Consider the following 12,760-nt stretch of genomic DNA (forward strand, 5'->3'; position numbering starts at 1 on the left):
GCTATGTTCAATGTGGTTACAGACATGGATGAGTGTGCTCTGTCTCCCAAGCCCTGTAACTTCCTGTGTAAAAACACAGAGGGCAGCTACCTTTGCTCCTGTCCAAGAGGATACAGCCTGCAACCCGATGGCAAGACCTGCAAAGGTACAAAGACTCAGTCTAGCATGTCATTTGGGATAATGTTTTCATTTTCCAAATTAAGAATATTCTCTTTGTATGGGAAAACTGTTGTTATCTCCGTGTTTTGTGTAGCATTAATATTTGACTGATAACTTGTCAACATTAATGATAACTCCGGTTGCTATGCAACACTTCTAAGAAAGTTAATGATAAGATTAGGGCAGAACTTTAATTTAAAAATACAGGTAGTCCTCGGGTTACGAACAAGTTCCGTTCCTATGCTGGCGACGTAAACCGAATTTTCGCGCAAATCGTAATTAACCCTTTACGTACCCTTAAATAACCCCCAAATCTCAAAACAATTATCCAACAACATGTATTACATGTCATTGTACTGTCCTCACCAAAACTTTGGAGCTAGGTCCTAGCTAGAGAGCGAACAAAGCTCTGAAATGATGATGTCAGACATCCGTGTGGTTTGCTCACTTTATTCAACTGCTCATGACATCAACACTTGCAGAATGAAACTAAAATAAAAATGAAATCAGTGGCATGTTCAATAACAGCAAATCACATTTGCGTTCATAACTAGCTGCTCAAACTGCAATAATAATCCACACAAACAATTAGCATGTATCAATTAGCGTCCACACATCACCAAAAACAATCACATAAACTCGTCCCAAGTATTTGACCCCAATTGAAAAGGCACAATAAATAATACAAAAGGTGTTATACACAGGTGTTGCCTCTGTGGATATTTTACAAGCAACAAATGTGCGCGCAGCTTTTCTTCCCCCTCTCTCTCACTCATTCGGCTGCGCTCTTCCTAGTGTGTGCGCGTGCGTGTGTGTACAAATATGTTCTTCTTCGTGTGTACATGCGCTCGAAACTCCAGCGTCATAAAGTCGAAATCACGTAAGTCGGGTACTTTGTAACCTGGGGACTACCTGTACAAATTTAACTTTAAAAATGAAAACAAAGAGAGAGGATTAAAAAATAAAATACATAACTCTACAAGGTTAACTTTGTTCGGTCTTTCTCAAAACTTTTAAACACAACGCAGACATATCAAGAGTATTTGTGAAATGGTACTTGTCAAAATTTGTAACATACACAAATTTTTTTTTTTTTTTTCTCCGCAGGGTCCATTTTAATAGTCATAAAACATGACTAACCTCATTTTAAAAATATATTTGTAATAATAAAATGTTATTCTTGAAAGATATTCTTTTCTTTTGATACTTTGATTGTCTTATTGAACAATTATGTTTTTGTTTTTTTATGTGTTTTATTACTGTGACTTCTATTGATTCTTTCTTTATTAAGTCCAATAAAACTCAGTTTGTCTCATTAAAATAAGGCTTTTTTTTATAGTTAGCATGGAAAAAATAATGGGACTATTGCATTTTAATAATGTTAAAACTTGATTACTTTGTGTTTTAATATTCTTTTCAGTGGCCCGACTTGTACAGTGGTGAAAAAAATGAAAAATTATCTGAACCTTTTGGACTTTTTCACATTTCTGCATAAAATCACCATCAAATGTGATCTTTTTCAAAATCACACCGATGTAAAAATAGTGTCTCCCTTAACTAAAACCACCCAAACATTGATAGGTTTTCATATTTTAATGAGAATACCATGCAAACAATGACACATGGGGGAAAAATAAGTAAGTGAACCCTCTGCCTAGGGAGACTTAAAGAGCAATTGAAACCAATTTTTACCAAAAAAATTGAAGTCAGGTGTGTGCCCAATCACTGATTAGTGGTTTAAAGCTGCCCGACCCACTATAAAACACACACCTGGTAAGAATTGTCTTGATGAGAAGCATTGTCTGATGTGCATCACGGCTCGGTCAAAGGAGCTGTCTGAAGACCTGCGATCAAGGATTGTTGATTTGTATAAAGCTGGGAAAGGATACAAAACCATCTCTAAAAGTGTGGATGTTCATCAATCGACAGTCAGAGAAATTGTCTACAAATGGAGAGAGTTTGGCACTGTTGATTCTCTCCCAAGGAGTGGTCGTCCACCAAAGATGATGAGCGCAGAATACTCAGAGTCATAAAAAAGAACCCTAGAGTGTTCTAAAGACTTACAGAAATCACTGGCACAGTCCAATATCTCTGTGCACACATCAACTGTATGTAAAACTATGGCCAAGAATGGTGTTCATTGGAGGACTCTTCGGAGGAAGCCACTGCTGTCTAAAAAACATTGTTGCTCGTTTAATGTTCGCAAAAAGGCACTTGGACACTCGATAGAAGTTTTGGCAAAATATTTTGTGGACTGATAAAACCAAAGTTCAATTTTTTGGGAGTAACACACAACGTCGTGTGGAGGAAAAATGGAACAGCTCACCAACACCTCATCCCCACCGTGAAGCATGGTGGAGGGAGCATTATGATTTGGGGCTGTTTTGCTGCCTCAGGGCCTGAACAACTTGCAATCATTAATGGAAGAATGAATTCAAATGTTTATCAGGTTTATCAAAAGCTAAAAACAGAATGGATGCTGCAACAAGACAATGATCCAAAACACAGAAGTAAATCAATTTCTGAATGGTTTCAGAATAACAAAATACACGTTCTGGAGTGGCCAAGTCAAGTCCAGACTTGAACCCCATTGAGATGCTGTGGCATGACCTGAAGGCAGCGATTCATGCCAGACACCCAAGGAATCTGACTGAACAACAGCAGTTTCGTAGAGAAGAATGGGCCAAGATTAGTCCTGATTGATGTGCCAGACTGATATGCAGCTTCAGGAAGCGTCTAGTTGAAGTTTTTGATGCCAAAGGGGGGGCACCAAATATTAAATGTGATGGTTCACTTACTTATTTTTTCCCTTCTGTCATTGTTTGCATACTATCCACATTAAAATATGAAAACCTATAAATGTTTGTGTGGTTTTAGTTAAAGCAGACACTGTTTTTCATCTATGTGATATTGACAAAGATCAGATCACATTTGATGGGGATTTTATGCAGAAATGTGAGAAATTCCAAAAGGTTCTGATAGTTTTTCATACCACTGTACATGAAAATGTTAGTATCACTATTCTTACTTAAATCCCTTGTAAGCATTCGCTCACAGATTTGGCAGAACACAAGCCCCAAAGACTTGACGAAGGTCTAGGCCGTGTTTTTAAGGCAGTATTTCCTCTTTCCTGGTCAGATTTGGATGAGTGTTCCACCAAACAACACAACTGCCAGTTCCTTTGTGTCAACACCATTGGGGGCTTCACTTGCAAGTGTCCTCCTGGCTTCACCCAGCATCAAACGGCCTGCATTGGTAAAGAGAAATCATGCCTGCTTAATAGAAATCACATTTGCATTAATGGAGAATGAAAGCTTCAACTATCTATTCTAATCTTACAGACAACAATGAGTGCATGGGACAAAACAGTGCATGCGGTTCTCAGGCTTCATGTGTCAACACTCCTGGTAGCTTCAACTGTGAGTGCTCTAAAGGCTTCTCTTTGGACAGCACGGGCCTGGAGTGTGAAGGTAAGTAACCCCTTGGTGAGCTGTCGGTCAGACATGACCAAAGCAGGATAACATGTTGTTTTAATGTCAAAACACTGAAACACTCTTGCGTTTGTCAGATGTGGATGAGTGTAGCAGTAACCACCGCTGTCAACATGGCTGTCAGAACATGATGGGAGGTTTCCGCTGCGGCTGTCCTCAAGGCTATGTGCAGCACTACCAATGGAACCAGTGTGTTGGTGAGTCACACTTACTGTACTTCTAAGCTGAGGCATCGCGTCCCATTAGGCAACCCAGGCAACTGCCTAGGGCCCCCAGCCAGTAGGGGCCCCCAGAGGGCCAACAGATTTAGCACACGCAGCTTTACTGCACAAGTGAAAGCCTTGTGTCTGAGTTCCCTGAAGGGACACCTTCACTCGCTCTACCCCCCCCCCCCCCCCCCACATGACTCAGCGTGAGAGTGAACGGCGATTTGGCTTTTTTTTAATTGGCGTATATCCAAAATGAAGAGAAGTTATCCTTCTGGAAGCGACAAGAGAAAGAAAAAAAAAGCAGAAGAGGAAGCAAGACAGCAGTGAGTGTACTGTTTCTGTAGTTTTATGTCCTAATGTAGTCGAAGCCGGGCACTTTGAGTGTCCTAAAAAGCGCTCTATGAGACCGAGGCGTTATTATACTTTTATTAAATATGCTATTGCTCCAAGTCCAACTGTCCCCCTTACTTGCACACGCTCGAAGGGCCCCATGTTGCTTGTTGCCTGGGACCCCCGGGCACCCTTGCTACGCCTCTGTTTCTAAGTATTGTAAACTTAATGGCTGAAGGACTTGTGCAAATGCATGTGGTTGGGTTGTATAATTACTTCCGTTCATATTTGTTCTTTTCCTTAAAGATGAAAATGAGTGCCAGTCGGGCTCAATGTGTGGTTCCGCTTCTTGCTACAACACGCTGGGAAGCTACAAGTGCGTGTGTCCCTCCGGCTTCGACTTTGAGTCCTCCGCTGGCGGCTGCCAGGATGTGAACGAGTGCTCCATGGGGAACAACCCTTGTTCATACGGCTGCTCCAACACGGATGGAGGTTATTTGTGCGGCTGTCCTGGAGGCTTCTACAGGGCCGGACAGGGGTGAGCCTAACCAATTTAACACATGGTTAAAGTGACTTTACCGAAGCCATATGAGAGTGAAAGCTACAGATCGAGTAACTCGAAAAAACACACAAAGGAAGAAAATGAGATTTCAAACAAGAAGTCCAACATTGTTCTTTTTTTTTTTGACAGCCAGAATTTTGTCTTTGTTTTCATGCAGTCACTGCATATCAGGCTCAGGATTCCCAGGCCAACTTGGCACAGATGGTGATGAAGATGACAGTCTGTCTCCTGAGGCCTGCTACGAATGTAAGATCAATGGAGGAGGAAAGAACGGACGACATAAACGCAACGCAAAGGAAAATGGCCTTGATGATGTAAGTCAGTTATCTGGCAAGACAGTAGACCAATTCAGAGTGTTTGCAAATAAACCGTCCAGGAAAACCACATCACATCCATACTTAAATACATTTTTGTGCATCTGTACTTTACATGAGTACAAATTTACAATTTTTTCCAAATATTATTTTACAAATATTTCCATATATGGTAGTATAAAATATATACTACATGGCAATATATATATGGCGGAAAACCCTCAGGTGACTTAAAGTTCCACTCTGAGACCCCAAGTTGGCCTAATTTCAAAATTGTCTGATATGCATGTGTGATAAATCATTGGAAAGCTTAAAATCTCAATTTTCTGGGGGAAGAAAAATTTGGGACGGGAGGGCATTTAAAATAAATAAATTAATTAATTAATTAAACAGCGAAACCCTATTTCGAGGTGAGAGCACGCGAGAGCAGAATTACAGACGCCATGACTTTAACGAGATATTATCGCGTACTTACCTTGTTTTGATCCAAAAACTCCATGTCACATGTATCACTGAGTGTCGAGACACAGCTGTGAATGGCCACAGCTGGATTTTTGGGGGGATTTTATGGGTGAAACATGGTAATATAGCAAGGGTTGCGATGAAGAAATCGCAGACATCAAGGAGTGGTTGAGATTTTCTTTTCCATATATTTACCCTTTTAAACCTTTTTTTTTTTCAATTTTTCTTTGTTTGGATCGATTATTTATCATCTAACATATCAGGGAAAATGCGACAATAACAAAAACATACAATTAAGCAATAATTATGAGGTAGATATCCGTGACTTTTTTACGGACGCCATTTTTTTCACTGTGACGTAATTTGTTTAAAAGTTTAAAATATGCGCGTGAATAATTTTTTAAAGTCGTTTTGTTTTTTTTAGACGAAATATTAGACATCAATTAAATGATTCTAAGCTAAAAATGACAGACATTTCGAATAATAAATATAATTACTTACGTTGTTTTCATGGCTGGGTTGAAACAAAAACAGTTGCGCGACGTCTGTAAACGAGGGCTTCCAGGGTATGACGGGCAAATTAAAAATAGTTCGGGGGCTTAATGCGCCATGAATCTGCTATGGCAGCATATAGACATATTCTATCAAACACAACCGTTCTTTTGGCTTAAAATACAGCATACAACAATACATGTTTTTTTAAAGAGGAGTGCAAGAGCAGAAACTGCTTATTCAGTCTTATCTGTTTTCCGCCAAATTTAATTTTTTTCAGAAAACCAAATTTTTCTATCCAGACCGAGGAGGCACACTTGAAATATAGGCATCTCTGAGTGAACTTTGAGTAAAATTCAAGTATCTCGAGGCCGGGCCGAGTGTCCTCTTTTTTGGAAATCAAAATCTGGTCACCCTATAATAAGTCGAGCAACACTGGTAAAATCATTCAATGGTGGGCTTGGTTCATGGGAAAAAAAATGTTAACCTTTAGAGCACAGCTACTGGAAGTGGTTGTTATGGCATGAAGTTTTCTTGGGCATGCAGCCACACATACACACAAAAAGTAAACCTCATGAAAACGGTTGAGAAATGTGCGAGATCATAATATCAATGTGGGAATGATGCACCTTGCAATATAACCACTATGCAGAGAAGGCCGCTCATATTAAAAATAGTCACTGGTAAACATGATATAAATTAAGGCTTTCACTTATCTGTATTCCCTGAATTACATTAGCCAGCCCCTCAAAGACACATGAACTACATTGGGGTCTATTTAATGAACTGAGCTGTAGAAATATAATTTGCATACTTCACATGGCATCTTCCTTTGCACTGAAAGGCTTGAGCGCTGGAGAACATGATCTCCTATACCACACTGCAAGTAGATGATTATTCATTTAAGCATCTTTCCCTGTCTTATCGACCATAATTCCTTGGTCAAATAACAGCGAAGTGTTTGTTTACTAATGGTCCCATCGGAGAACGCTTTAAGTTTTGCACTATGAAGAACGATTGACACCATGGTTATTTATCCTGTGTATAAGAGACATAATGTTGAAGATGTCTGAATTGATTTTTTTTCTCCTTTACAGGAGCCAGTGAGTATGGCCAGCGTGGACACGCAAGCCTCCATCCCCATGAACCTTTCTCTGGCATCGTTCCTTAACAAGGAACCTCTGCTGGAGCTTCTGCCCGCCCTGCAGCCGTTGGAGCACCACGTGCGCTATGTCATCACCCACGGCAACACCGACGAACACTTCCGCCTGCTGGAGCGCCGCGACGGAAAAAGTGTGTTGAGGCTGGGCAAGAGGCCACCTCCCGCCGGATCCTACCGGCTCGACATCGCCAGTCTGCCACTCTTCGGGCCCCGGAGACGAAACCAGTTGGAGGAGCAGCACGACAAGGACTACCTACAAGGGGAAATAGGGGACGCCCTGCGCATCAAGCTCCATATCCACCTGCACTGATCGCGCGCACGAGCACCTGCCCTTGGACTGACCCCCTTAAAAGCCTGAACCTTTGAGTTTTAACCCGCCCTTGTATCCAGCAGGGGGTTAGCGAGGGCTATGAAAGACTGAGTCAATCAGCCCAACTCTACCACCACTTTGTTACTGTTCATGTTATTATGTGTTCATGTTTTGTGTGATTTAAAATTTGCTTCTTTTTTTTTGTCTGTTCGTTTTACCACGATTATACTTGTGTCCATTTTTTCACACTAAGGACTCGTGTAGAGTAGATCACTGCGAGGTGCATAGCCCCGCCCCCCAAATCGAGAGGCATCTCAGTAAACTAGAAAATCGTTGAAAACATTCAGTGATTCAATTTTTAAAAAGTGATATTTTCCATCTAACAAGAAATCACCATCTCAAAAAACCGAACGATGCATAAGACACATTAAAAAATATATATTATTAATTTAATAGCGATTGACCTGAAAAATAGTTTGCTGAACTACCGATATAGTTAAACTTTTCTACGATATTCTAATTTATTGAGGCGCATTTGTAAAAGACATAATGGCACACAAGTTCATGAAGCACTTTTGTAGGCAGACAAATCCCCCAAAATGTACAGTACACGATTCATGAGGAAAAAAAGTGCTGAGAGCTGCCATAATTGTCTTTCTCCATGCATTTGAAGCACAAAATAAACCTTGTCAGACTTCCAGCTGAGGTCTGAAAAGCAATGAGGCATCTTCAAGACACCTCTCTGGAATATTCTATTCAAACATCACACGTCACTTCATTCCAATATTTTGTGTTGTGCCGCAATGCCGTTTGTGTGAGAGGACTGCAACACGACATTTCAGGTTCATCAAATGTGTAATTAGCATTTGTTAGGTTACCTCAGTGCTTCTCAGTCAGTGCGATGCTGACATGCAAACCAAAGAGGGTGCTATCACCAAAAGCAGGGAATACTAGAGTGAGCAGCTTTTACAAAGAAGCTACATCAGGTCATTTCCTGTGATTCCCTTTTTAGGGATTTTAAGGTGCATTGATTCTTAACCAAAGAGGGGTCAACTGATACGAAACAGCAGTCACCTGACCAGAATTGTGACCTTCATGAGCCTTGTTTACACCGCAGAACCAAACAGTACCAGCCTTGACAAGCTGTAAATTCAAGGATAGTGATAACAATATCGATGCATGCACAAAAAAACATCTATCAGGTCACACTCTTAATTTCTCATATTTTTTCCTCTCAAAGAGGAAAAACCGGTGCTATAGATAATTCTGTCTGCTGTACAAAGAACAGAGTCTAGAATCTGGATTGCAAAAGTGACATTTGTTATTAATTTTGTGCCAGGCTTTGTTTTTGTTGTTTGTACTTTGTATTGTCTCAGCGCTGAAAAGAAGAAAAAAAAAAACAATATTACCAAATGTACTTGTTGAAATTGCATATTTTTAAGTGAAATGTAGTTTGTTTTATGTTAAGACAGCCAAAACAAACACAGTAAAGTGTACATTGAAGGCCTTTTAGTGCTATTGACTGTTGTTCTCGTCAGAGTATTTTAAAGATTTGAAATGAACACTCTGATGTCAGCATAAGGGGAGCTTACACTGTCTATAGAATGCGATAAGTGTCAATGCAAACTTGACCGCCTCCAGCTCGTCTCATAATGGTGCTAAAAGATGATCATTCTTGTTTTGAGCATATTCACAGGGCCAGCAGCCTGGGCCATGTTTATCACACATAACCATTTTGTCTATTTCTAATCTGGAAATCTTTGTAACACTTTGTATCTTTATAGTGCTCTAGTGTCTCTTATTTGCCGTTTGGTTGTTTGTTTGTTTGTTTAGTTTTAACATTTCAGTGCCAAACTTGAAAAGTGCCATCAGCATCACCACCCACTTTGCACTGAACTACGGTGTGTTGTAGTAGACGGAAAACAAACATCTTGCCTTGAAGTTTCAGTGCTTTTAAAAGAGAACTTTAAAGTGACAATCATCCGTACACAACACATTTATTAAAAACCAATAAATCACATTGTTTTTATTATTCGGATCCTCATTTATGGGCAAAAACACAAACCAAAGACAGCCTGTCTATTGCAGTCTGTGAGATCTGAATGATTCAAGTTATATTGTACTTTTTTTCCAGTGACAATTTGCAATAAAGTATTGTGGGTTATATTTTTAAGTGTTGTTTGTGGCCATAGTGTATCTGCTCCATAACATTCATTCATTCATTCATTTTCCATGCCGCTTTTTCATGTGGTTACAAATTACCTTACAGTAAAAAAAAAACATTTTTGCAGTGGCAGTTTTAGGGGTGGGGCCACAGGGGCACTACCCCCCCCCCCCAATTTGAATGGCCCTTGGAATGCCCCTGTTCCTATTTTACCACAAAGCATGGCAATCCTTCTTTTCTGTAGTAAGAGAGAATGAGATAATGTTTCTAGAGTATGGCGTACAATGTAGGATTGATGGCCAAAAATGGTACTGCAACTAGATCAAAATATTGACTAGCACTAAATGACCTCCTCCTTCGGGTTGCCAAATAGCATTCACATTGGAGAACCTGCAGGAAAAGAAATTTAAGTGGCAAGTGACGAGTCCTCTGCAGAAGGTGTATCTCGTTTTTAATTTTCATGCAAGATGTTTTCAATTTAAAAATGCCAACATTTAAGACTTAGTGATACAAAGTCCAAATTAGTTTATGTCACCATGACGGAAGTGAGGAAGGGAGGGTTACTTGTATAAACACTTTGACAGCATACACAAAGACGATTTGATTGCTCCATCCAATTAAAATTTTCCCTACCGACTAAATATAGTATACACATGTAAAGAATTTATCTTTCCACAGGTGAATGGATCCACATTTAAAATAATGTAGCACTACTCCGTCAAATGAATGCATATCCTTGTTTTGCTTCTCCTGTTGTCGTGAGTTTTTTTTTTTTTTTTTTTTGCTCGAGTGGTAGACAAAATTCAAACTGTGCATCAAAGTTGGCTCGGCCTTAGTTTACGGGGAGTACAGAGCTGTGGCGACCCGGATGAATTCTGGAAACCAATGGTGAATTAAGTACTCACTCACTTTTTAGTAAAAGTATGTAAAAGTACAAGTATCTAAAAAAATACTAAAGTAAAAGTACAAAAGTACTTGCTTTAAAATTTACAAGGAAAAAGTAAAAGTTTTTTCTTCCGATACAAAAATGTAATATATATATGCGTGCATATATATATATATATATATGTGTGTGTGTGTGTGTGTGTATATATATATATGTGTGTGTGTATATATATATATATACACACACACATATATGTATATGTATGTATGTATGTATGTATATATATATATATATATATATATATATATATATATATATATATATATATATATATTAGGGCTGTCAAATGATTAAAATTTTTAATCGAGTTAATTACGGCTCAAAAATTAATTAATCGTAATTAATCGCAATTCAAACCATCTATAAAATATGCCATATTTTTCTGTGAATTATATATATATTCTGTAAAATAAATTGTTGGAATGGAAAGATAAGACACAAGATGGATATATATATACATTCAACATACGGTACATAAGGACTGTAGTGGGCATTTCACTCTACTGTCATTTAAATCTGTCTATGCTGTCCTCACTCCGAAGCGTCTACTTTTTCCAACGCTAGACAGCTAGTGAACGACGCCTTAATAATCAGACTTCTTCCTTTTTCATCTGATTTATTAATAAATTGGCCTCAAACCATTGTCCCCTTTAAAACTACAAAAAAAAGTACACAAGCATTGCATTAGCAACAACGTTAGCTTAGCACGCTATACAGGTTAACTAAACATAAACAAAAAGCGTCTCATACAAAAAATATAACATTTCGCTTATTAACATAATATGTACATTCTTTACAACAACCATACTTACGGACAAATCTTGTCCAAGGATCATATAAGCACAACAGAGACGTCGTGCAGCCATATTGAACGAAAGGAGAAAAACAATAAACCATGTCCCAAAGCGACCACAAGAGTTCGCTGTTAGCACAAAAAGCCTTGCTGTAAAACTTATCAAAAGGCAGAATACTGTCTGAGCGGGACATGTGCGTTAATTGCGTCAAATATTTTAACGTGATTAATTTAAAAAATTAATTACCGCGCGTTAACGCGTTAATTTTGACAGCCCTAATATGTATATATATATATATATATATATATATGTACTGTAATTTTCGGACTATAAGCCGCTATTTTTTCCCGCATTTTGAATCATGCAGCTTGTAGTCCAGTGCGACTTATTTGTTGATTTATTAGGTACACCATGCTAGTAACGGGTTGGACCCCCTTTTGCCTTCAAAACTGCCTCAATTCTTCGTGGCATAGATTCAACAAGGTGTTAGAAGCATTCCTCAGAGAGTTTGGTCCATATTGACATGATGGCATCACACAGTTGTTGCAGATTTGTCGGCTGCACATCCATGATGCGAATCTCCCGTTCCACCACATCCCAAGATGCTCTATTGGATTGAGATCTGGTGACTTTGGAGGCCATTTGACTACAGTGAACTCATTGTCATGTTCAAGAAACCAGTCTGAGATGATTCCAGCTTTATGACATGGTGCATTATCCTGATGAAAGTAGCCATTAGAAGTTGGGTACATTGTGGTCATTAAGGGATGGACATGGTCAGCAACAATACTCCTGTAGGCTGTGGCGTTCCAACGATGCTCAATTGGTACCAAGGGGCCCAAAGTGTGCCAAGAAAATATTCCCCACACCATTACACCACCACCACCAGCCTGAACCGTTGATACAAGGCAGGATGGATCCATGCTTTCATGTTGTTGACGCCAAATTCTGAGACTAGCATCCGAATGTCACAGCAGAAATCGAGACTAATCAGACCAGGCAACGTTTTTCCAATCTTCTATTGTCCAATTTCGATGAGCTTGCGCAAATTGTAGCCTCAGTTTCCTGTTCTTAGCTGAAAGGAGTGGCACCCGGCGTGGTCTTCTGCTGCTGTAGCCCATCTGCCTCAAAGTTCGACATACTGTGCGTTCAGAGATGCTCTTCTGCTTACCTTGGCTGTAACGGGTGGTTATTTGAGTCACTGTTGCCTTTCTATCAGCTCGAACCAGTCTGTCCATTCTCCTCTGACCTCTGGCATCAACAAGGCATTTCCGCCCACAGAACTGCCGCTCACTGGATATTTTTTCTTTTTCGGACCACTCTCTGTAAACCTTAGAGATGGTTGTGCGTGAAAATCCCAGTAGA

At 39.5% G+C, this 12,760-nt stretch overlaps 1 protein-coding gene across 4 annotated transcripts in view; it reads left to right on the forward strand.

Moving 5' to 3' along the window:
* The window catches only part of fbn2b (fibrillin 2b), a 139,099-nt gene extending 129,453 nt beyond the window's left edge, over positions 1–9,646 (forward strand). For all 4 annotated transcript variants that reach the window (XM_057841188.1, XM_057841189.1, XM_057841192.1 and 1 more), the window contains 7 exons: positions 23–145; positions 3,298–3,414; positions 3,501–3,629; positions 3,728–3,847; positions 4,496–4,727; positions 4,909–5,065; positions 7,117–9,646. In XM_057841188.1, coding sequence (XP_057697171.1) covers positions 23–145; positions 3,298–3,414; positions 3,501–3,629; positions 3,728–3,847; positions 4,496–4,727; positions 4,909–5,065; positions 7,117–7,491 — 1,253 coding nt within the window. In that variant the 3' untranslated portion in view covers positions 7,492–9,646. The remainder of the gene's footprint in view (positions 1–22; positions 146–3,297; positions 3,415–3,500; positions 3,630–3,727; positions 3,848–4,495; positions 4,728–4,908; positions 5,066–7,116) is intronic.
* The last annotated feature ends 3,114 nt before the right edge of the window (positions 9,647–12,760 follow it).

Source organism: Corythoichthys intestinalis, chromosome 7 (assembly GCF_030265065.1).
Source record: "Corythoichthys intestinalis isolate RoL2023-P3 chromosome 7, ASM3026506v1, whole genome shotgun sequence".
NCBI lineage: Eukaryota > Metazoa > Chordata > Actinopteri > Syngnathiformes > Syngnathidae > Corythoichthys > Corythoichthys intestinalis.